This window comes from Salmo salar, chromosome 07 (genome assembly GCF_965601325.2).
Source record: "Salmo salar chromosome 07, fSalSal1, whole genome shotgun sequence".
Lineage (NCBI taxonomy): Eukaryota > Metazoa > Chordata > Actinopteri > Salmoniformes > Salmonidae > Salmo > Salmo salar.
In genome coordinates, this window is record NC_138297.1 from 38,314,958 (window position 1) to 38,339,000 (window position 24,043).

The following is a 24,043-nucleotide window of genomic DNA, read 5'->3' on the forward strand; positions in this document are numbered from 1 at the left end:
TCTGAGTTTGGTGAGCCCCAAACTTGGTGGGTGTCAAAATAGCTAGCCGTGATGGCCAGGCTATGTACTCAGAATATTGCAAAATGTGCTTTTGCCGAAAAGCTATTTTAAAATCTGACACCGCGATTGCATAAAGGAGTTCTGTATCTATAATTCTTAAAATAATTTATGTATTTTGTGAACGTTAATCTTGAGTAATTTAGTAAATTCACCGGAAGTTTGCGGTGGGTATGCTAGTTCTGAACATCACATGCTAATGTAAAAAGCTGGTTTTTGATACAAATATAAACTTGATTGAACAAAACATGCATGTATTGTATAACATAATGTCCTAGGAGTGTCATCTGATGATCATCAAAGGTTAGTGCTGCATTTAGCTGTGGTTTTGGTTTTTGTGACATATGCTTGCTTTGAAAATGGCTGTGATTATTTTTGGCAAGGTACTCTCCTGACACAATCTAATGTTTTGCTTTCGCTGTAAAGGCTTTTTGAAATCGGACAATGTGGTTAGATTAACGAGAGTCTTGTCTTTCAAATGGTGTAAAATAGTCCTATGTTTGAGAACTTTGAATTTACATTTTGTGGTTTTAAATTTGGCCCTCTGATTTGTCACTGGCTGTTGAATAGTGTGGGACGATTTCGTCCCACGTACCCTTTAACACCTCAGTTAGCAGGCTCAAGCAAGCTAAAACCCACATGGTAGCAGAAATTAACAAAAAAATTGTTAACAAGTTAGAAATTATTTAAACACACTTTGCTGAAGGCTACTATTTGCTAGTTAACAAAAAAATAATGTAATGTAAAATATACAGCTCAAAAAAATAAAGGGCGCACTTAAACAACACAATGTAACTCCAAGTCAATCACACTTCTGTGACATCCAACTGTCCACTTAGGAAGCAACACTGATTGACAATACATTTCACATGCTGTTGTGCAAATGGAATAGACAACAGGTGGAAATTATAGGCAATTAGCAAGACACCCCCAATAAAGGGGTGGTTCTGCAGGTGGTGACCAGACCACTTCTCAGTTCCTATGCTTCCTGGCTGATGTTTTGGTCACTTTTGAATGCTGGCGGTGCTTTCACTCTAGTGGTAGCATCAGATGGAGTCTTCAACCCGCACAAGTGGCTCAGGTAGTGCAGCTCATCCAGGATGGCCCATCAATGCGAGCTGTGGCAAGAAGGTTTGCTGTGTCTGTCAGCGTAGTGTCCAGAGCATGGAGGCGCTACCAGGAGACCGGCCAGTACATCAGGAAACGTGGAGGAGGCCGTAGGAGGGCAACAACCCAGCAGCAGGACCGCTACCTCCGCCTTTGTGCAAGAGGAGCACTGCCAGAGCCCTGCAAAATGACCTCCAGCAGGCCACGTGCATGTGTCTGCTCAAACGGTCAGAAACAGACTCCATGAGGGTTGTATGAGGGCCCGACGTCCACAGGTGGGGGTTGTGCTTACAGCCCAACACCGTACAGGACGTTTGGCATTTGCCAGAGAACACCAAGATTGGCAAATTCGCCACTGGCGCCCTGTGCTCTTCACAGATGAAAGCAGGTTCACACTGAGCACATGTGACAGACGTGACTGAGTCTGGAGACGCCGTGGAGAACGTTCTGCTGCTTGCAACATCCTCCAGCATGACCGGTTAGCCGGTGGGTCAGTCATGGTGTGGGGTGGCATTTCTTTGGGGGGCCGCACAGCCTTCCATGTGCTCGCCAGAGGTAGCCTGACTGCCATTAGGCACCGAGATGAGATCCTCAGACCCCTTGTGAGACCATATGCTGGTGCGGTTGGCCCTGGGTTCCTCCTAATGCAAGACAATGCTAGACCTCTTGTGTCTGGAGTGTGTCAGCAGTTCCTGCAAGAGGAAGGCATTGATGCTATGGACTGGCCCGCCCGTTCCCCAGACCTGAATCCAATTGAGCACATCTGGGACATCATTTCTCGCTCCATCCACCAACGCCATGTTGCACCAGACTGTCCAGGAGTTGGCGGATGCTTTAGTCCAGGTCTGGGAGGAGATCCCTCAGGAGACCATCCGCCACCTCATCAGGAGCATGCCCAGGCGTTGTAGGGAGTTCAGACAGGCACATGGAGGCCACACACTACTGAGACTCATTTTGACTTGTTTTAAGGACATTACATCAAAGTTGGATCAGCCTGTAGTGTGGTTTTCCACTTTAATTGAGTGTGACTCCAAATCCAGACCTCCATGGGTTGATAAATTGGATTTCCATGATTTATTTTTGTGATTTTTGTAAGCACATTCAACTATGTAAAGAAAAGTATTTAATAAGATTTTCATTCATTCAGATCTAGGATGTTATTTTAGTGTTCCCTTTATTTTTTTGAGCAGTGTATATTCACCCCACCCAGTATTGTGATCAAGACTTACCAGAAAGCGTGTGGGCTCAATAGCATGTCATTAGTGCAAGATTTTGAGAATCAGCTGTACATGTGATGGAAGAGTGCACTGCACATGTGATGGAAAAATGCACTGTGCATGCAGAGGGTTGCAATTCCAGTGAATTGCGGATAGTTTAACCAAAATATGTCACAAGACCTAGAATTGACTTATGTGCATCCCACAAAAAAGGTTCACTGTTATACGATAACTTTGAATTGAAGGAAAATTCCCCAAATTCAACTTCTCGGAAAGTTTCCAACCCTTTGCAACCCTAGACAAGATGCATTTGTTCTGAGCCACTGTCCCTAGACTCCCTGTGTGCAGTGACAGTCCTCTCACATTTTTCTCTCTCACTTCTTCCCCTCTCTCTGAGCTCATTGTGCTGCATATTCTGCAATCCCTGTGTGACCTTCAGAATGAATTTCATCTGCCCCCCCCCTTTCCCTCTCTCCACCACACCCTCTCTCTTGCCTAGCTGCGACACAGATGCTAACTTCATTATTGTCATCACATCCTCCTCCAGCTATGCTCTCTACTCAGGCTACAGTAGATTCTTAAGGAGACCCAGCTATTTGAATACCTAATTGCATATTAAAGTAGCTGTCTATTTGGACAAGATGTATTCTGCAACCTCAGCAGGAACTCTCTGCTGTCACCCCCCCTCTGCTCTTTTCCCTCCTTTCTCTTGAGCTCTCCATCTGTCTTTCTTGCCAGTACATCCCCTTTCTTTCCTTTACCCATCTGTCTCTCCTGTACCCCTTCCTCTCACCCTACATCTCTCTCCTGTACCACTTTCTATTCCCTCTATTTTGCCTCTCCTTTGCTCTTGTCTTCCCTTTCCCGCTTTCTTTTTCTGTCTATCTCTACTTCCTGAATCGTATTCTTGCGCATCGTTGTAGCTTAGGTAGCTGCTGCTATAAATAGGCTATCCTGTGGTAGCAGCAGTGCAGAGCACATGTCAGGGCAGGAGCAGGGTGATGCTAGGGGACAGGGCAGGGGATGGCACTGTCACTCAGCAGGGAGTAGAGTCCCTGCTGAGTGAGTAGAGTCCCTGAGAGTGAGGAGAGGCACTGCATAACTTCAACTGTGACTGAGGGTAGAGGCTTCTCGTTAGCTATGTTTGACTGTGTTGCGCTCGGAATGGGATGGGCCTTGCTTACTGTGCTCCTCTGCTGCATATCTGAACTGGGACTGAGCTCTGGGACCAAGGCCTGGGCAAGGAGTGAGCTGAGCTAGACCTGGACTCTGGTTAAAGCGTTTGAGGTGAGATGCTGCTGGTGGTGGCTGAGACCTATATGGATTTTGACGAAAGATGGTTGTTGAAAGCCTGGGCAGAGGCTAAGTTAAGGCAATGGCAAATATTTGTGGAGCAGTAACTGTACGAGCTCTTAACGTAGTGAGCTAGGTTACATGCTAAATCAATTTACTTCCTTAGCGCTATGGCAGACTGGTGATCACGCTAAATTCTGGAAAACCGATAATTCACTGAAGCCGGGTAATTCCTCTACTTCCCTGCCTAAGCAGTTTTCTGCATCATTACTGGAAAAAGTTAATAATGATGCTTTTAATCAGCATTTAACTCTGCTGGTTTCCTATTTGAAAGAAATGTTTATCATACTGGTTTTGGCTAGTCAGTTGACTCGATGGATAATCAGTCACCCTTACGTGACTTGGTAAATGGTAGTCTCGGTTTTTAATTTTGGCAACTCACAGAAACCGATGTTAATGCTGCCTTATTAGCAGTTGACACCAAGAAGTCCATTAGCAGCTGACAGTTTGGACCTGTCTTTGCTTAAGTATGCAGCGCCTCTCATTGCTGGGACAGGAACACAAATGTGTTAATATATATATATTCCAAAAGTGTGGAAAGCGGCTTTGTTGCTACCACTCCATAAGGGTGTGGATAGTAGTGATCTTGATAATTATGAATCCATTTCCAGGCTCCTGTCTTTCAAATTCTAGGATCATTGGTCCACAAACAGCTGCTATTTTCTGTAAATTGTTTTCTTAATGTTAATCAATCGGATTCAGACCTAAACATGGCACCACTACAGCTACCATGCTTGTTGTAAATGATATTGCAAATGCCTTAAAGAATTTTTGCCATGTCTGTTGAATAAGCTGTCCTTGATAGGGTTGGGTACTGATGCTTGCCGATGGTTTCATAATTATCTCAATGACAACTCAGGCCAACAAGGTAGATGGGATCAAATCGGAGTTCCTTGACTTACGTAAAGGATGTTTTGCAATCTAAAGTGTATATAAAATTGGTAATGCTTAAAAAATATATACATTTATATAGATGCAGATAGTGATCAGCTTTAATATTGCAGACTGAGTTCTATCAATGAGTGTTTGCATAATTTCCAATCGTCCATATTTTATAAAAATATATACATTTTCCTTTATTGTCCCCTAACCCTACCACTCCTCCCCTAATTGGAGTAAACTAATGGGCAACAATACTTCTACTTCCAATATATACATTGGTTATTCCTTTAAATGTTACGAGCTTATGCCGCGACCGTTTAGTGGTAGATGTGGTTGGATTCTGTCATTGCACTACGCTATAACAAGGGGGAGTTAGAACGCTGATCGATCGGTAGTCTAAACCGTGGCCTTTAATGGAGCCGTTTTCAGTCTGAGTCTCTCCTCTGGCACGAGTCCTGCATCAGACAACAACAAAACTGTCAGTGGTCCTGGAGTTAAGAGAGAACTTGGGTTAATACATTGGGGGAATTTCACTTGGTGTGTGTGAACTGAGGCTTTTCAAAAAATAGGCACGGTGGGCTTTTGGTTTCTCTCCCTCTAAAATCAGGGGGAAAAACTAGAACTTGTCTGTAGGCCCTGCATTAACCCCTGGTCGGGCTCGGGATGGACATCCAGCGAAAAATCCTTTTTTTTTTTTTTCATTTTTTTTTTTTCAAATATAGGACTATGTTATATCGTTTTCTAGATACACCTCTCCTGAATCGAACCACGTTGTCCGATTTCAAAAAGGCTTTACAGCAAAAGCAAAACATTAGATTATGTTAGAGGAGTATATCGTAAAAGTAGCCACATAGCCATTTTCCGACCAACCACATACATCACAAATAACCAAAAAACAGCTAAATGCAGCACTAACCTTTGACAATCTTCATCAGATGACACACCTAGGACATCATGTTACACAATACATGCATTCTTTTGTTCGATAAAGTTCATATTTATATATAAAAGCAGCATTTTACATCGGTGCGTAACGTTGACTAACTATTTTCCCTCAACTGCATCCGATGAAACAGCGCTACAATTTACTAAATTACTATTCGAAAACATTTTTAAAATGTAAAATTGTCATTCTAAGATTTATAGATGAATATCTCTTGAAAGCACCTGTAATGCCAGATTTAAAAATAACTTTACTGGGTAATCACACTTTGCGATAAAAGGGGATGCGATACTCTGAACAATAGGCTAGCAATACAGGTCAGCGCCATCTTGGAACAATCGCATATCAAATCTAGTCTTGTATACTATTGTCAATAATCCCTTACCTTTGATTCAGCCTATGCTACCCTCCAGTCCCTAGACTTCCTGGCGCTGACGGAAACATGGATTACCACAGATAACACTGCTACTCCTACTGCTCTCTCTTCGTCTGCCCACGTGTTCTCGCATACCCCTAGAGCATCGAGCCAGCGGGGTGGTGGCACTGGAATCCTCATCTCTCCCAAGTGGACATTCTCTCTTTCTCCCCTGACCCATCTGTCTATCTCCTCATTTGAATTCCATGCTGTCACAGTTACCAGCCCTTTCAAGCTTAACATCCTTATCATTTATCGCCCTCCAGGTTCCCTTGGAGAGTTCATCAATGAGCTTGACGCCTTGATAAGTTCCTTTCCTGAGGATGGCTCACCTCTCACAGTTCTGGGTGACTTTAACCTCCCCACGTCTACCTTTGACTCATTCCTCTCTGCCTCCTTCTTTCCACTCCTCTCCTCTTTTGACCTCACCCTCTCACCTTCCCCCCCTACTCACAAGGCAGGCAATACGCTTGACCTCATCTTTACTAGATGCTGTTCTTCCACTAATCTCATTGCAACTCCCCTCCAAATCTCCTACCACTACCTTGTATCCTTTTCCCTATCGCTCTCATCCAACACTTCTCACTCTGCCCCTACTCGGATGGTATTGCGCCGTCCCAACCTTCGCTCTCTCTCTCCCGCTACTCTCTCCTCTTCCATCCTATCATCTCTTCCCTCTGCTCAAACCTTCTCCAACCTATCTCCTGATTCTGCCTCCTCAACCCTCCTCTCCTCCCTTTCTGCATCCTTTGATTTTCTCTGTCCCCTATCCTCCAGGCCGGCTCGGTCCTCCCCTCCTGCTCCGTGGCTCGACGACTCACTACGAGCTCACAGAAGAGGGCTCCGGGCAGCCGAGCGGAAATGGAGGAAAACTCGCCTCCCTGCGGACCTGGCATCCTTTCACTCCCTCCTCTCTACATTCTCCTCTTCTGTCTCTGCTGCTAAAGCCACTTTCTACCACTCTAAATTCCAAGCATCTGCCTCTAACCCTAGGAAGCTCTTTGCTACCTTCTCCTCCCTCCTGAATCATCCTCCCCCTCCCCCCCCCCCTCCCTCTCTGCGGATGACTTCGTCAACCATTTTGAAAAGAAGGTTGACGATATCCGATCCTCGTTTGCTAAGTCAAACGACACCGCTGGTCCTGCTCACACTGCCCTACCCTGTGCTTTGACCTCTTTCTCCCCTCTCTCTCCAGATGAAATCTCGCGTCTTGTGACGGCCGGCCGCCCAACAACCTGCCCACTTGACCCTATCCCCTCTCTTCTCCAGACCATTTCCGGAGACCTTCTCCCCTTCCTCACCTCGCTCATCAACTCATCCTTGACCGCTGGCTACGTCCCTTCCGTCTTCAAGAGAGCGAGAGTTGCACCCCTTCTGAAAAAACCTACACTCGATTCCTCCGATGTCAACAACTACAGACCAGTATCCCTTCTTTCTTTTCTCTCCAAAACTCTTGAACGTGCCGTCCTTGGCCAGCTCTCCTGCTATCTCTCTCAGAATGACCTTCTTGATCCTAATCAGTCAGGTTTCAAGACTGGGCATTCAACTGAGACTGCTCTTCTCTGTGTCACGGAGGCTCTCCGCACTGCTAAAGCTAACTCTCTCTCCTCTGCTCTCATCCTTCTAGACCTATCTGCTGCCTTTGATACTGTGAACCATCAGATCCTCCTCTCCACCCTCTCCGAGTTGGGCATCTCCGGCGCGGCCCACGCTTGGATTGCGTCCTACCTGACAGGTCGCTCCTACCAGGTGGCGTGGCGAGAATCTGTCTCCGCACCATGCGCTCTCACCACTGGTGTCCCCCAGGGCTCTGTTCTAGGCCCTCTCCTATTCTCGCTATACACCAAGTCACTTGGCTCTGTCATATCCTCACATGGTCTCTCCTATCATTGCTATGCAGACGACACACAATTAATCTTCTCCTTTCCCCCTTCTGATAACCAGGCTGCGAATCGCATCTCTGCATGTCTGTCAGACATATCAGTGTGGATGACGGATCACCAGCTCAAGCTGAACCTCGGCAAGACGGAGCTGCTCTTCCTCCCGGGGAAGGACTGCCCGTTCCATGATCTCGCCATCACGGTTGACAACTCCCTTGTGTCCTCCTCCCAGAGTGCTAAGAACCTTGGCGTGATCCTGGACAACACCCTGTCGTTCTCCACTAACATCAAGGCGGTGACCCGATCCTGTAGGTTCATGCTCTACAACATTCGCAGAGTACGACCCTGCCTCACACAGGAAGCGGCGCAGGTCCTAATCCAGGCACTTGTCATCTCCCGTCTGGATTACTGCAACTCGCTGTTGGCTGGGCTCCCTGCCTGTGCCATTAAACCCCTACAACTCATCCAGAACGCCGCAGACCGTCTGGTGTTCAACCTTCCCAAGTTCTCTCACGTCACCCCGCTCCTCCGCTCTCTCCACTGGCTTCCAGTTGAAGCTCGCATCCGCTACAAGACCATGGTGATTGCCTACGGGGCTGTGAAGGGAACGGCACCTCCATACCTTCAGGCTCTGATCAGGCCCTACACCCAAACAAGGGCACTGCGTTCATCCACCTCTGGCCTGCTGGCCCCCCTACCTCTGAGGAAGCACAGTTCCCGCTCAGCCCAGTCAAAACTGTTCGCTGCTCTGGCACCCCAATGGTGGAACAAGCTCCCTCACGACGCCAGGACAGCGGAGTCAATCACCACCTTCCGGAGACACCTGAAACCCCACCTCTTTAAGGAATACCTAGGATAGGATAAAGTAATCCTTCTAACCCCCCCCCCCCCCTAAAAGATTTAGATGCACTATTGTAAAGTGGTTGTTCCACTGGATATCATAAGGTGAATGCACCAATTTGTAAGTCGCTCTGGATAAGAGCGTCTGCTAAATGACTTAAATGTAAATGATTATCTTCATCCTTAGGCACTTCCAGGAATCCCAGGTCCACAACAAATGTATTTTCGTTCGAAAAAGTTCATCCTTTATGTTCCAATAGCTTGTTCTTGTTAGCGTGTTCTGAAGGCTGCACCAAAAGTTCCGACGTGCGTAGGGCTACTCTTTCAACAAAATGCATTTTTTTCTTATTTAGGTTCGTTCAAACATGTCAAACGTTGTATAACATAAATCTTTAGGGCCTTTTTCAACCAGAGCTCCAATAAGATTCAAGGGGGACGATTGCATTGTCTTTATAAACGTTTCGAAAGGGGAGGGTAGCCAGGGGCGCCGGCGTCATAATGGTGATGGCTATCCTCATGTGACCACGTTCCACAGCGTGTCATTCAGTCAGTTTTCACAGTAGGAGACTCAAATCACTTTGTAAAGACTGGGGACATCTAGTGGAAGCAATAGGAAGTGCTCAATGAACCATTGCTAACGGTGTGATTTATAGGCAACGAGATGAAGTTGAGACCGCAATTCACAATTCCTCTTCCTGTTTCGATCTGTCTCGGGGTTTTGACTGCGATATGAGTTCTGTTATACTCACAGACACCATTCAAACAGTTTTAGAAACTTTAGGGTGTTTTCTATCCACAAGTATTAATTATATGCATATCCTAGCTTCTGAGTTTGAGTAGTAGGCCGTTTAAAATGGGCACCATTTTTTTTCTAAAAGCGCTGTAGCGCCCCCTATCCTAAGCGACCGTCAAGAGGTTAAAGACCAAAATTGGTTAAAGAAAATTGTGATAAATAAAAAATATACCAGTTTCATTTAAGGACCAAAAATTGACAGCTGTGCCATATAGATTGCAAAATAGTTGGAATAGATTTTTGACGTACCGATTCCATGGTTTATGAATTGACACGCAATTTTCTGTTTATTATAACCTTCTGAATTAATGATTTATATTGAAGATAGAAGCCGTCTCTTAATGAGTTCCGAGAGCCGATCTGTTATCCAACGATTTAAATATTATTAACCCTGCTTTATAAAGAGTCCCCTTAGATGTTCTGTGTTTTTATTTACAGTAGTGATGGGCAGCTGGATGTATTTTGTTTTTCACAAGCGTAGCGGGCTGTGAATTCTGCAAACAACGTTTCCAGGATTCACAAGCGTAGCGGGCTTTGAATTCTGCAAACAACGTTTCCAGGATTGGAGGACTCAAAATCTAAGGGGCTTTTTTTCGTTAGGTATTCTCACAGACCAGATTTGCCCTAAGGGGCTTTTATAATGTAGGGTTAATAATAATCGTTGGATAACAGATCGGCTCTCGGAACTCATTAACAGGCGGTTTATCTGTAGCAGGTGTAGCCCACCATGCAAACAATGTTTCCATGATGGGCTATAAGCAGGACGATAGACTCTTCGTAGCCCGGCGACCGTAGGTGTGAACCCCCCCGAACTTGCAATGTATTCGATGCTTGAGTACTCAAGTTTTTTTTTTTTCTAACTCAAAACCTCATGCAACTGTGAAATGTTGGTTAAAGTGTACTGTACAGTATCTGTTCAACATCTTTATGCTGTCATTAATAAAATAACGGGAAAAAATACTTTGAAAATGCAGATGTTTATTTCAACTACATTTCAGTTGCATGACCCCCCCCCCAGCTCCACGACCACGGGTAAAACTTTGCTGAGATGATCAGTGAATTTGTTGCACCAGTTCAACTTAGCTTGTAGGCTTGGCAGAGTTGCGGATGAATGTTTTCAGTTGATGCCAAACAAGTTCGATCGGGTCTAAATCAGGAGCTCTACATGTGGAGATGCAAAAAATATTTTTTGATATACTATAGGTTATTTTATTTAACCTTTATTTTACTACATAAAAGTCTACTTAGTATGCTGGCATCTTGACCCAGTTTATGCCCTCATTTGCAATGCAAACCCGGGCGGCAGTGTGTTTTGGGTCATTGTCTGCATTTGGAGAAAAATACATTTAGCCTGACAGCCAACATTAGGTACAATTCTAGAAATATACATGTAAATATGCTTAAACATAACAAAATATTACTATAATCCTACCTTGAAAGAAACGATGTGGTCCCTGAAACACCTCTGACATAGGGTCCAGCAAATCTCTTGATTTTTTTTTCCTCATCTTGAGCCATGATACCTGAAAAAGGAGCCAACAGTGAATTATTGTGGAACACAGCCGTCTGTGAGGTGTAGGCTATAATATTTGATGTACCTTTTGCTTTGTAAATAGCCAAACTTAACATCAAAATGCAAATATGGGCCTGGTCCCTGGTGAGAAATTGCCCTCCTACACATGGAGTTTGAGGGGATGCTTGGGACTAGGCTTGCTTGACCTTCATTTTTTTGTGTAGCAATTTTGAGCAGATAGCTCAAGGGCCACGGTTGATTTGTCTGTGAAGATACGTCATTGAATGTCCCGCCAGCTTTGATCCATTCCTGGGCCTGCAGCACGCATAGTTTTTTGTCAGATGAATCATTGGGTCGAAACTACATAACAGTACAAAACAAGAGAACACACATGGTTGTTAATGTTCTGAAAAAAATTTAAATGGTGTGTGTACACTAACTTTCAAACATTTGGGGTCACTTAGAAATGTCTGTTTTTGAAAGAATGTATGTATTTCTTTGGTCCATTTTTAAAATGACATGAAATTGATCAGAAATAGTGTAGACATTGTTGTAAATGACTATTGTAGCTGTAAACTGCAGAATATTTTGAATGTAATTGTACGCCAATGTAGATGAGGCCCATTATCAGCAACCATCGCTCCTGTGTTCCAGTGACACATTGCCTTTTTTTTAAATGATACATTTGGATTAGCTAATTGATCACTAGAAAACCCTTTTGCAATTGTTAGCATAGCTGAAAACTCTTGTCTGGTTAAAGAAGCAATACAACTGGCCTTCTTTAGACTAGTTGAGTATCTGGAGCATCAGCATTTGGGTTTGATTACAGGTTCAAAATGGCCAGAAACAAAGACCCTTTCTTCTGAAACTCGTCAGTCTATTCTTGTTCTGAGAAATGAAAGCTATTGCATGTGAGAAATTTCCAAGAAACGGAAGATCTCGTGCCACGGTGTGTACTTCTCCCTTCACAGAACAGCATAAACTGTCTCTAACCAGAATAGAAAGAGTGCGAGGCCCTGGTGCACAACTGAGCAAGAGGACAAGTAGATTAGTGTCTATTCTGAGAAACAGACGCCTCACAAGTCATTAAATAGTACCCGCAAAACACCAGTCTCAACGTCAACAGTGAGGAGGCAACTCCGGGATGCTGGCCTTCTAGGCGGTGTTCCTCTGTCCAGTGTCTTTTGCCCATCTTAATCTTTTTATTGGCCAGTTTGAGGTATGGATTTTTCTTTGCAACTCTGCCTAGAAGGCCAGTATCCCGGAGTCGCCTCTTCACTGTTGACATTGAGACTGGTGTTTTGCGGGTTCGTGGTAGGTCCCTTATTTCAAGGTAAGGGAAATCTTAATGCTACAGCATACAATGACAAACTAGACGATTGTGCTTCCAACTTTGTAGCAACAGTTTGGGGAAGGCCCTTTACTATTTCAGCATGACAATGCCCCGGTGCACAAAGTGAGGTACATCAAATGGTTTGTTGAGATTGCTGTGGAATAACTTGACTGGCCTGTACACATCCCTGACCTCAACCCCATCGAACACCTTCACAATGAATTGGAGCGCTGATGGGAAGCCAGGTCTAATCGCCCCGACTTCATTAATGCCATTGTGGCTGAATGGAAGCAAGTCCCTGCAGCAATGTTCCAACATGTAGTGGAAAGCCTCCCCAGAAGAGTGGAGGCTGTTATAGCAGCAAAGGGGGACCAACACTGTATTATTGCACATGATTTTTGGAATGAGATGTTTGACGGGCAGGTGTGTGTGTGTGTACACACTACAAGACTAAAAGTGTGTGTCTCTCACACACTGAACAAAAATATAAACGCAACATGTAAAGGGTTTGTCCCATGTTTCATGAGCTGAAAAAATAGGCCCCAGATATCTTCCATACGCACAAAAATTGTATTTCTCTTTACATTTTGTGCACAAGTTGTTTACAACCCTGTTATTGAGCATTTCTCCATTGCCAAGATAATCCATCCACCTAACAGGTGTGGCATATTAAGAAGCTGATTAAACAGCATGTTCATTACACAGGTGCACCTTGTACTGGGGACAATAAAAGGCCACTTTAAAATGTGCAGTTTTTGTCACACAACTCAATGCCACATGTCTCAAGTTTTCAGAGAGTGTGCGTTTGGCATGCTGACTGCAGGAATGTCCACCAGAGCTGTTGCCAGAGAATTTAATGTTAAATTCTGTACCATAAGCCACCTTCAATGTCGTTTTAGAGAATTTGACGTTACAACAGCAGACCACGTGTAACCACCTCAGCTCAGGACCTCCACCTTCTTCACCTGCAGGATCGTCTGAGGGGTTGTGGGGGGGTGACGTGGGAGTATTTATTTTTGTAATAAAGACCTAAAAATGTTTAAGGTTTGTGTGTCGGCACTAGCCTTTTGTATTTATTAAGGATCCCCGTTACTCTTCATGGGGTCCAAACAAGATTAAGGCAATTACTTAAAAATAAGCAGTACACATTATTATGCCGCTACTCTTAAGTACTTTATGCCTGCATTTAGTTTGGTAACATCCAGTTATCTTATCCAGCCGTATGCAATAGGCTAAGTCCATGTTCTTTATTTATTCCTGACTGATGTTATGGATCCTCTTCAGTGTGAAAAACTCTAGCTACAGCCTTCCGTCCTACCACCCGTATAACAGCTATGAGTGCTCCGAAGGCAGGCAGAGTGAGCGGGCTGGCCTGTGTGGTCTCTCCAACCTGGGAAACACCTGCTTCATGAACTCTGCACTGCAGGTACCATACTCTAACCCCTTAATTTGCCAAATGATGTTTGTACCATGTTTTGCGCTGCTACCATTTTGTTATGTGATGTTGCTTCCATGGTGTGTTGCTGCTATGTTGTCTTAGGTCTCTCTTTATGTGTTGTCCTGTCGTGATGTGCATTTTGTCCTATATTTTTAATCCCAGCCTCCTTCCCCGCAGGAGGCCTTTTGGTAGGACGTCATTGTAAATAAGAATTTGTTCTTAACTGACTTGCCTGGTTAAATAAAAAAAATACATTAAACTGTTCACTGTGTACGTTGGTGTGTATGCATTTGTTTTAATTTTATCATGGCAGGAACTGCTGCTGGTTTTGATTGACCTCTGGCATTGTATAATACTGTTGGTTTTGGCGATTCCTTTGACTGTTGGGTTTTTCATTTGGATTTGCTCGTTATTCCCTGTCTTGTTTTACTGCTTTTCCCCCCCCAACTTTTAATCTTTTATATATTTTGTGTGTTTCTTTCGTTGTTTTTCTTCAGTGTTTAAGTAATGTTCCTCCTCTCACCGAGTATTTCCTGAAAGACAAGTACAACGATGAGTTGAATGAGGACAACCCTCTGGGAATGAAAGGGGAGATCGCCAAGGCCTACGCTGAGATCACCAAGCAGTCGTGGTCTGGGAAGTACAGCTACGTCACACCACGGCCTTTCAAGGTAATTTACTGTACCAGGGTTGGTGTCAAGTCCATTTCCATTCCAGGCAATTCCGAATGTACACTGAAATTCCAATTATCTTCAATGCTTTTCAATTGGGAAAATGTCTAATTGAAATTTGGTTTACATTCTGAATTGACCTCAACCCTGTACTGTACCCGTACTAACTTCTGAAATTCACATGGTCTGAAAGTTGTTTCCTCACTTCTGCTTTGATTCTGGATTGAAATGCAGCAATGATGTGCCCAATCCCAAATTGACCCTTAGACCCACACGCCACAACAACCGAGTCTCTTGAGCAGTGATGTAGTAGTAGAAAGAATGGGTGGGTTAACACTGATTTCCGTTCGTGGTGAATAAAGTAACGCTCCCTATACTTTCAATGTGGTTTTCCGCAATAGGTGGGTCAACGTTCATGCAAAATAGAAAAGGTGCGTGAACGGTGTTTACGTGAGTTTAACTTCGATTACACCACTGCTCTTGAGTAGATCAGAAAGTATCACAGATATAAGAAATATGGCAATAGTACTACTTTGTTATCTGACAGGCTACAGGTTGGTGGAATCTACTATTTTGCTTCCACTCATTCAATCTCCACAAGTTCCCTAGGGGTGAAGTGTCAATTTGGAATTTCCTATATACCTGTTTGTGTGTGTCTCTGTTCTCCCCTCCCTCCAGACCCAGGTGGGTCGTTTTGCCCCCCAGTTCTCAGGCTACCAGCAGCAGGACTCTCACGAGCTGCTGGCCTTCCTGTTGGACGGTCTACACGAGGACCTGAACCGTATCAGGAAGAAACCCTACATCCTGCTCAAAGATGCCGAGGGCAGGCCTGACAAGGTCTGTTACTGCTAACTTACTGTCGCTCTTTATTTTATTAGTTTAATTTAATTCGTTTTACTATTTGTCAGGGACCATGCACAACAAATACTACATAGCTACAGTACAGTACACAGCAATTTTTCTCTGTAGTCGCAGGCAGTCTTTGCGATCTTTCTGGCACTCAACACTCATTCAATTAATGTTGTGCGTTGATTTTTTTCAAATCAAATTCATTTAAATGTTATTTGTCACATGCGCTGAATACAACAGGTGTTGACCTTACAGTGAAATGCTTACTTACAAGCCCTTAACCTCTTGGGGCTAGGTGGGACGCTAGCGTGCCACCCGTGGTGCACTCCATCAACAGCAGGTGCATTTCAAGAGCGGCAAATTTGAATCCAAATAAATGTCAAAATTCAAATTTTTCAAATATACAACTATTTTACACCATTTGAAAGATAAACATCTCCTTAATCTAACCACGTTTTACGATTTCAAAAAGGTTTTACGGCGAAAGCATAAATTTAGAGTATGTTAGGACAGTACATTTACAAGAGTTGTGTGTAATGTTTTGTCAAGTCAAAGACAGGGTCACCAAAACCATAAAACCAGCTAAAATGATGCACTAACCTTTTACAATCTCCATCAGATGACACTCCTAGGACATTATGTTAGACAATGCATGCATTTTTAGTTCTATCAAGTTCATATTTATATCCAAAAACAGCGTTTTACTATGGCATTGATGTTGAGGAAATCGTTTCCCTCCAATAACCGGCAGTCAAGTCAGCGTAACAAATTAAATAATTAAAATTAGAAAACATTGGTAAAATATTATATTGTCATTTAAAGAATTATAGATTTACATCTCTTGAACGCAATCAACTTGCCAGATTTAAAAATAACCTTACTGGGAAATCACACTTTGCAATAATCTGAGCACTGCGCCCAGAAAAATACGCGTTGCGATACAGACTAGACGTCATGTTGGGGAGATCTAAAATCGAAAATACTATGTAAATAATCCATTACCTTTGATTCTCTTCATCAGATGTCACTTCCAGGTATCACAGGTCCATAACGAATGTAGTTTTGTTCAAAAAAGCTCATCATTTATGTCCAAAAATCTCCGTCTTGTTAGCACATGATCTAAGCCAGCCGGACTTCTCGTCATGAACGAGGGGAAAAAATATATTTCCGTTCGTTCAAACATGTCAAACGTTGTATAGCATAAATCATTAGGGCCTTTTTTAACCAGAACATGAATAATATTCAAGGTGGACGAATGCATACTCTTTTATAACGTATTGGAACGAGGGTACCCAACATGAACTAGCGCGCCAGGTGTCTAATGGGACATCAACGTTCCATGGCTCTTGTTCGGTCAGATCTCCCTCCAGAAGACTCAAAACACTTTGTAAAGGCTGGTGACATCTAGTGGAAGCAATAGGAAGTGCCAAAATATTCCTAAACCCCTGTGTTTTTCAATGGGATAGGTTTAAAGTCAATACAACACATCAGGTATCCACTTCCTGTCAGAAAATGTCTCAGGGTTTTGCCTGCCAAATGAGTTCTGTTATACTCACAGACACCATTCAAACAGTTTTGGAAACTTTAGAGTGTTTTCTATCCATATATAATAAGTATATGCATATTCTAGTTACTGGGTAGGATTAGTAACCAGATTAAATCGGGTACATTTTTTTTATCCAGACGTGCAAATGCTGCCCCCTAGACCCAACAGGTTAACCAACAATGCAGTTTTTATTTTTTTTATTTAAAAAAATAAAAAGGTAAGAGATAAGTGAAACCAATAATTAAGGAGCAGCAGTTAATATCAATTGCAGGGCTATATACAGGGGGTACCAGTTCAGAGTCAATGTGCGGGGGCACCGGTATTGAGGTAATATGTACATGTAGGTAGGCTCATTAAAGTGGCTTTGCATAGATAATAACAGAGTAGCAGCAGTGTGGGGGGTTGCAAATAGTCTGGGTAGCCATTTGATTAGCTGTTCAGGAGTCTTAGGGCTTGGGGATAGAAGCTGTTTAGAAGCCTCTTGGACCTAGACTTGGCGCTCTGGTACTGCTTGCCGTGCGGTAGCACAGAGAACAGACTATGACTAGGGTGGCAGGAGTCTTTGACAATTTTTGGGGCCTTCCTCTGACACTGCCTGGTATAGAGGATGGCAGGAAGCTTGGCCCCGGTGATGTACTGGGCCGTACGCACTACCCTCTGTAGTGCCTTGCGGTCGGATGCCAAGCAGTTGCCATACCAGGCAGTGATGCAACACGTCAGGATGTTCTCGATGGTGCAGCTGTAAAACCTTTTGAGGATGAGGACCTATGCCAAATCTTTTCAGTCTCCTGAGGGGGATTAGGTTTTGTCGTGCCCTGTTCACTACTGTCATGGTGTGCTTGGACCATGTTAGTTTGTTGTTGATGTGGACGCAAAGGAACTTGAAGATCTCAACCTGCTCCACTGCAGCCCCATCGATGAGAATGGGGGCATGCTAGGCCCTCTATTTCCTGTAGTCCACAATCATCTCCTTTGTCTTGATCACATTGAGGGAGAGGTTGTTTTCCATGCACCACACGGTCAGGTCTCTGACCTCCTTCCTATAGGCTGTCTCGTCGTTGTTGGTGATCAGGCCTACCACTGTTGTCATCAGCAAACTTAATGATGGTGTTGGAGTTGTGCCTGGCTGTGCAGTCATGCGTGAACAGGGAGTACAGGAGGGGACTGAGCACGCACCCCTGAGGGGCCCTGTGTTGAGGATCAGCGTGGCGGATGTATTGTTACCTACCCTTACCACCTGGGGGTGGCCCGTTAGGAAGTCTCGGATCCAGTTGCAGAGGGAGGTGTTTAGTCCCAGGGTCCTTAGCTTAGGGATGAGCTTTGAGGGCACTATGGTGTTGAACGCTGAGCTGTAGTCAATGAATTGCATTCTCACATAGGTGTTCCTTTTGTCCAGGTGGGAAAGGACAGTGTGGAGTGCAATAGAGATTGCATCATCTGAGGATCTGTTGGTGCAGTAATGCAAATTGGAGTGGGTCTAGGGTTTCTGGGATAATGGTGTTGATCAGAGCCGTGACCAGCCTTTCAAAGCATTTCATGGCTACAGACGTGAGTGCAATGGGTCAGTGGTCATTTAGGCAGGTTACCTTAGTCCCTGGCCCAAGAACACTATGTTGCCTTACCAAGCAAAAAGGCAGTAACTGCTCATAGCGTGGAACTTATTTACCTTGGTTTCACAGTAACTTTATGCATTTACTGCTAACATGACCCCCATTTTCTCTAAAACACAATACAATAGAGGCAGGATACTTGTCCACATGATTAAGCATGTATTTAACGTTGTAAAAATGACATTAAATCATTTTCTACCAAATTAGCAGTTACTGCCTTTTTGATTTGTACGGCAGTATGGTGGTCTGCTTGAAACATGTTAGTGTTACAGACTCATACAGGGAGAGGTTGAAAATGTCAGTAAAGACACTTGCCAGTTGTTCAGCGCATGCTTGGAGTACATGTCCTGGTAATCCATCTGGCCCAGTGGCCTTGTGAATGTTTACCTGTTTAAAGGTCTTACTCACATCGGCTGCAGGAGAGCGTGATCACACAGTCATCCGGACCAGCTGATGCTCTCATGCATGTTTCAGTGTTCCTGGCCTCTAAGCGAGCATAGAAGTTATTTAGCTCGTCTGGTGGGCTCGTGTCACTGGGCAGCTCTCGGTTGTGCTTCCTTTTGTAGTCTGTAATAGTTTACAAGCCCTGCCACATCCAACAAGTGTCGGAGCTGGTGTTGTACGACTCGATCTTAGTCCTGTATTGTTGCTTTGCCTGTTTGATGGTTCGTTGGTGGGCATAGCGGGATTTCTTTTAAGCTTCCGGGTTAGAGTGCCGCTCCTTGAAAGCGTCATCTCTGCCCTTTAGCTCAGTGAGAATGTTGCCTGTAATCCATCGCTTCTGGTTGGGGTATGTACGTACAGTCACTGTGGGAATGATGTCCTTGGTGCACTTATTGATAAAGCCAGTGACTGATCTGGTGTACTTGTCAATGCCATCGGGAAAAATCCCAGAACATATTCCAGTCTGTTCTAGCAAAACAGTCCTGTAGTTTAACATCTGCTTCATCTGACCACTTTTTTGTAAACCAAGTCACTGGTGCGTCTTGCATTTATTTTTGCTTGTAAGCAGGAATCAGGAGGATAGCATTATGGACAGATTTGGCAAATGGAGGGTGAGGGAGAGAGTTGTACAGGTCTCTGTGTGTGGAGTAATGGTGGTCTAGAATTTTTTTTCCCCCTCTGGTTGCACATTTAACATGCTGATAGAAATTCGGTAAAGCTGATTTAACTTTCCCTGCAATAAAGTCACCGCCGCCTCTGGGTGAGTGATTTCCTGTTTGCTTATGGTGGAATACAGCTCATGGAGTGTGGTTTTAGTGCCAACTTCACTCTGTGGTGGTATGTAGACAGCTACGAAAAATACAGATAGTGTGACATACAGCTTATCATGAGATACTGTACCTCACACGAGCAGAACTGTGAGACTTCCTTAGATATTGTGCACCCTGACAAATAGTGGATATCTTTGATTCCACAATCTTGAGTTTTGTTTCAGCCCAATGAGGTGTTTATGTTGAAGAATCAATGGTTAAATCATTAATTGAAATGACCAATTGAATGGCAGAAAATATGCCAGATCTTGCGCAAACTCTATAATCTAATTATCGTCTCTGTAGCCAATGTGTTTCTGGAGGAGAACCAGTGGGAACAGGGTTCCTACCTCCAGTCACTCCACTGTGTCATTTTAGTCTGTTGAAATGGTTTCTCATAGCCCTGAGACATGGCTGTAACTTCCATTATTATAGCTTATTTGTATTTATTATGGATCCCCATTAGGTGCTGCCAAAGCAGCAGCTACTCTTCCTGGGGTCCAGCAAAATTAAGGCAGTTTATACAATTTTAAGAACATGACAATACATTCACACATTTCACAACACACTGTGTGCCCTCAGGCCCCAACTCCACCACTGCCACATATCTACAGTACTAAATCCATGTGTATGTATAGTGCATATGTTATCGTGTGTGTCTGTGCCAATGTTTGTGTTGCTTCACAGTACCCGCTGTTCCATAAGGTGTTTTTTTATTTATTTTTTAATCTATTTTTACTGCTGGCATGAGTTACTTGATCTGGAATAGAGTTCCATGTCGTCATGGCTCGATGTAGTACTGTGTGCCTCCCATAGTCTGTTCTGGACTGTGTCCGAGCTGTGTGCCAGTAGTTTAGTGCATTAAACATGTCAATACTTCTCATAAATACAAGTAGTGATTAAGTCAATCTCTCCTCCACTTTCAGCCAGGAGAGATTGACATGCATATTATTAATATTAGCTCTCTGTGTACATCAAAGGGCCAGCTGTGCTATCCTGTTCTGAGCCAATTTCAATTTCCCTAAGTCCTTTTTTGTTGCACCTGACCACACGACTAAACAGTAGTCAAGGTGTGACAAAACTAGGGCCTGTAGGACCTGGCAGAGCATCGCTTTATTATAGACCGACTTCTCCCCGTTTTAGTTACTACTGCATCAATATGTTTTGTCCATGAGTTTATAATCTAGGGTTACTCCAAGCAGTTTAGTCATCTCAACGTGCTCAATTTCCACATTATTTATTACAAGATTTCGTTTAGGTTTAGGGTTTAGTGGGTGTTTTGCTTCAAATACAATGCTTTTAGTTATGGAAATATTTAGGGCTAACTTATTCCTTGCCACCCACTCCTTCCCTATAAGTGTGCTGAAAGTCTGTTGATAGAGAGAGAGAGATATATAGAGAGCTATCGAGAGAGAGAGATATATAGAGAGCTATCGAGAGAGATCGAGAGATATATCTCTATCTCTCGATATCTCGATCTCGATATCTCTCTCGAGATCGAGAGAGATATCGAGAGAGATATCGAGAGAGATATCGAGAGAGATATCGAGAGAGATATCGAGAGAGATATCGAGATCGAGAGAGATATCGAGATCGAGAGAGATATCGAGATCGAGAGAGATATCGAGATCGAGAGAGATATCGAGATCGAGAGAGATATCGAGAGAGATATCGAGATCGAGAGAGATATCGAGAGAGATATCGAGAGAGATATCGAGAGAGATATCGAGAGAGATATCGAGATCGAGAGAGATATCGAGAGAGATATCGAGATCGAGAGAGATATCGAGAGAGATATCGAGATCGAGAGAGATATCGAGATCGAGAGAGATATCGAGATATCGAGAGAGATATCGAGATATCGAGAGAGATATCGAGATATCGAGAGAGATATCGAGATATCGAGAGAGATATCGAGATATCGAGAGAGATATCGAGAGAGATATCGAGATATCGAGAGAGATATCGAGAGAGATATCGAGATATCGAGAGAGATATCGAGATCGAGAGAGATATCGAGATCGAGAGAGATATCGAGAGAGATATCGAGAGAGATATCGAGATCGAGAGAGATATCGAGATCGAGAGAGATATCGAGAGAGATATCGAGATCGAGAGAGATATCGAGAGAGATATCGAGATCGAGAGAGATATCGAGATCGAAAGAGATATCGAGAGAGATATCGAGATCGAGAGAGATATCGAGATCGAGAGAGATATCGAGAGAGATATCGAGATCGAGAGAGATATCGAGATCGAGAGAGATATCGAGATCGAGAGAGATATCGAGATCGAGAGAGATATCGAGATCGAGAGAGATATCGAGATCGAGAGAGATATCGAGAGAGATATCGAGAGAGATATCGAGAGAGATATCGAGAGAGATATCGAGAGAGATATCGAGAGATATCGAGAGATATCGAGAGATATATCGAGAGATATATCGAGAGATATATCGAGAGATATCGAGAGAGATATCGAGAGATATATCGAGAGAGAGATATCGAGAGATATCGAGAGAGATCGAGAGAGAGATCGAGATCGAGAGATATCGAGAGATATCGAGAGAGATCGAGAGATATCGAGATCGAGAGATATCGAGATCGAGAGATATCGAGAGATATCGAGATCGAGAGATATCGAGATCGAGAGATATCGAGAGATATCGAGAGATATCGAGAGATATCGAGATCGAGAGATATCGAGATCGAGAGATATCGAGAGATATCGAGATCGAGAGATATCGAGATCGAGAGATATCGAGATCGAGAGATATCGAGAGATATCGAGATCGAGAGAGATCGAGATCGAGAGAGATCGAGATCGAGAGAGATCGAGAGAGATCGAGATCGAGAGATATCGAGAGAGATCGAGATCGAGAGAGATCGAGAGATATCGAGAGAGATCGAGATCGAGAGAGATCGAGATCGAGAGAGATCGAGATCGAGAGATATCGAGAGAGATCGAGATCGAGAGATATCGAGAGAGATCGAGATCGAGAGATATCGAGAGAGATCGAGATCGAGAGAGATCGAGAGAGATCGAGATCGAGATCGAGAGAGATCGAGATCGAGAGAGATCGAGAGAGATCGAGATCGAGAGAGATCGAGATCGAGAGAGATCGAGAGATGTCGAGAGATGTCGAGAGATGTCGAGAGATGTCGAGAGAGGTCGAGAGATATCGAGAGATGTCGAGAGATATCGAGAGATGTCGAGAGAGGTCGAGAGATGTCGAGAGATGTCGAGAGATGTCGAGAGATGTCGAGAGAGGTCGAGAGATATCGAGAGATGTCGAGAGATGTCGAGAGAGGTCGAGAGATGACGAGAGAGGTCGAGAGAGGTCGAGAGATGTCGAGAGAGATCGAGAGAGATCGAGAGAGATCGAGAGATATCGAGGTCGAGAGATATCGAGAGAGATCGAGATCGAGAGATATCGAGAGAGATCGAGATCGAGAGAGATCGAGATCGAGAGATATCGAGATCGAGATCGAGAGATCGAGATCGAGAGATATCGAGATCGAGAGATATCGAGAGAGATCGAGATCGAGAGATATCGAGAGAGATCGAGATCGAGAGAGATCGAGAGAGATCGAGATCGAGAGAGATCGAGATCGAGAGAGATCGAGAGAGATCGAGATCGAGAGAGATCGAGATCGAGAGAGATCGAGAGATGTCGAGAGATGTCGAGAGATGTCGAGAGATATCGAGAGATATCGAGAGAGGTCGAGAGATGTCGAGAGAGGTCGAGAGAGGTCGAGAGATGTCGAGAGAGATCGAGAGAGATCGAGAGAGATCGAGAGATATCGAGGTCGAGAGATATCGAGAGAGATCGAGAGATCGAGATATATCGAGAGAGATCGAGAGAGATCGAGAGAGAGATATCGAGATCGAGAGAGAGATATCGAGAGAGAGATATCGAGAGAGAGAGAGATATCGAGAGAGAGAGAGATATCGAGAGAGATCGAGAGAGAGAGAGATCGAGATCGAGAGATATCGAGATCGAGAGAGATCGAGAGAGATCGAGAGATATCGAGATCGAGAGAGATCGAGAGAGATCGAGAGAGATCGAGAGAGATCGAGAGAGATCGAGATCGAGAGATATCGAGAGAGATCGAGATCGAGAGATATCGAGAGAGATCGAGATCGAGAGATATCGAGATCGAGAGAGATATCGAGAGATATCGAGAGAGATATATCGAGAGATATCGAGAGAGATATATCGAGATCGAGAGAGATATCGAGAGATATCGAGAGAGATATCGAGAGAGATATCGAGATCGAGAGAGATATCGAGATCGAGAGAGATATCGAGATCGAGAGAGATATCGAGATCGAGAGAGATA

At 44.0% G+C, this 24,043-nt stretch overlaps 1 protein-coding gene across 3 annotated transcripts in view; it reads left to right on the forward strand.

Annotated features, from left to right (window-relative positions):
• LOC100306760 (ubiquitin carboxyl-terminal hydrolase 15) overlaps window positions 1-24,043 on the forward strand; it is a 78,508-nt gene that overhangs the window by 31,238 nt on the left and 23,227 nt on the right. For all 3 annotated transcript variants that reach the window (XM_045721881.2, XM_082977579.1, XM_045721880.2), the window contains 3 exons: window positions 13,618-13,759; window positions 14,269-14,442; window positions 15,121-15,279. In XM_045721881.2, coding sequence (XP_045577837.2) covers window positions 13,618-13,759; window positions 14,269-14,442; window positions 15,121-15,279 — 475 coding nt within the window. The remainder of the gene's footprint in view (window positions 1-13,617; window positions 13,760-14,268; window positions 14,443-15,120; window positions 15,280-24,043) is intronic.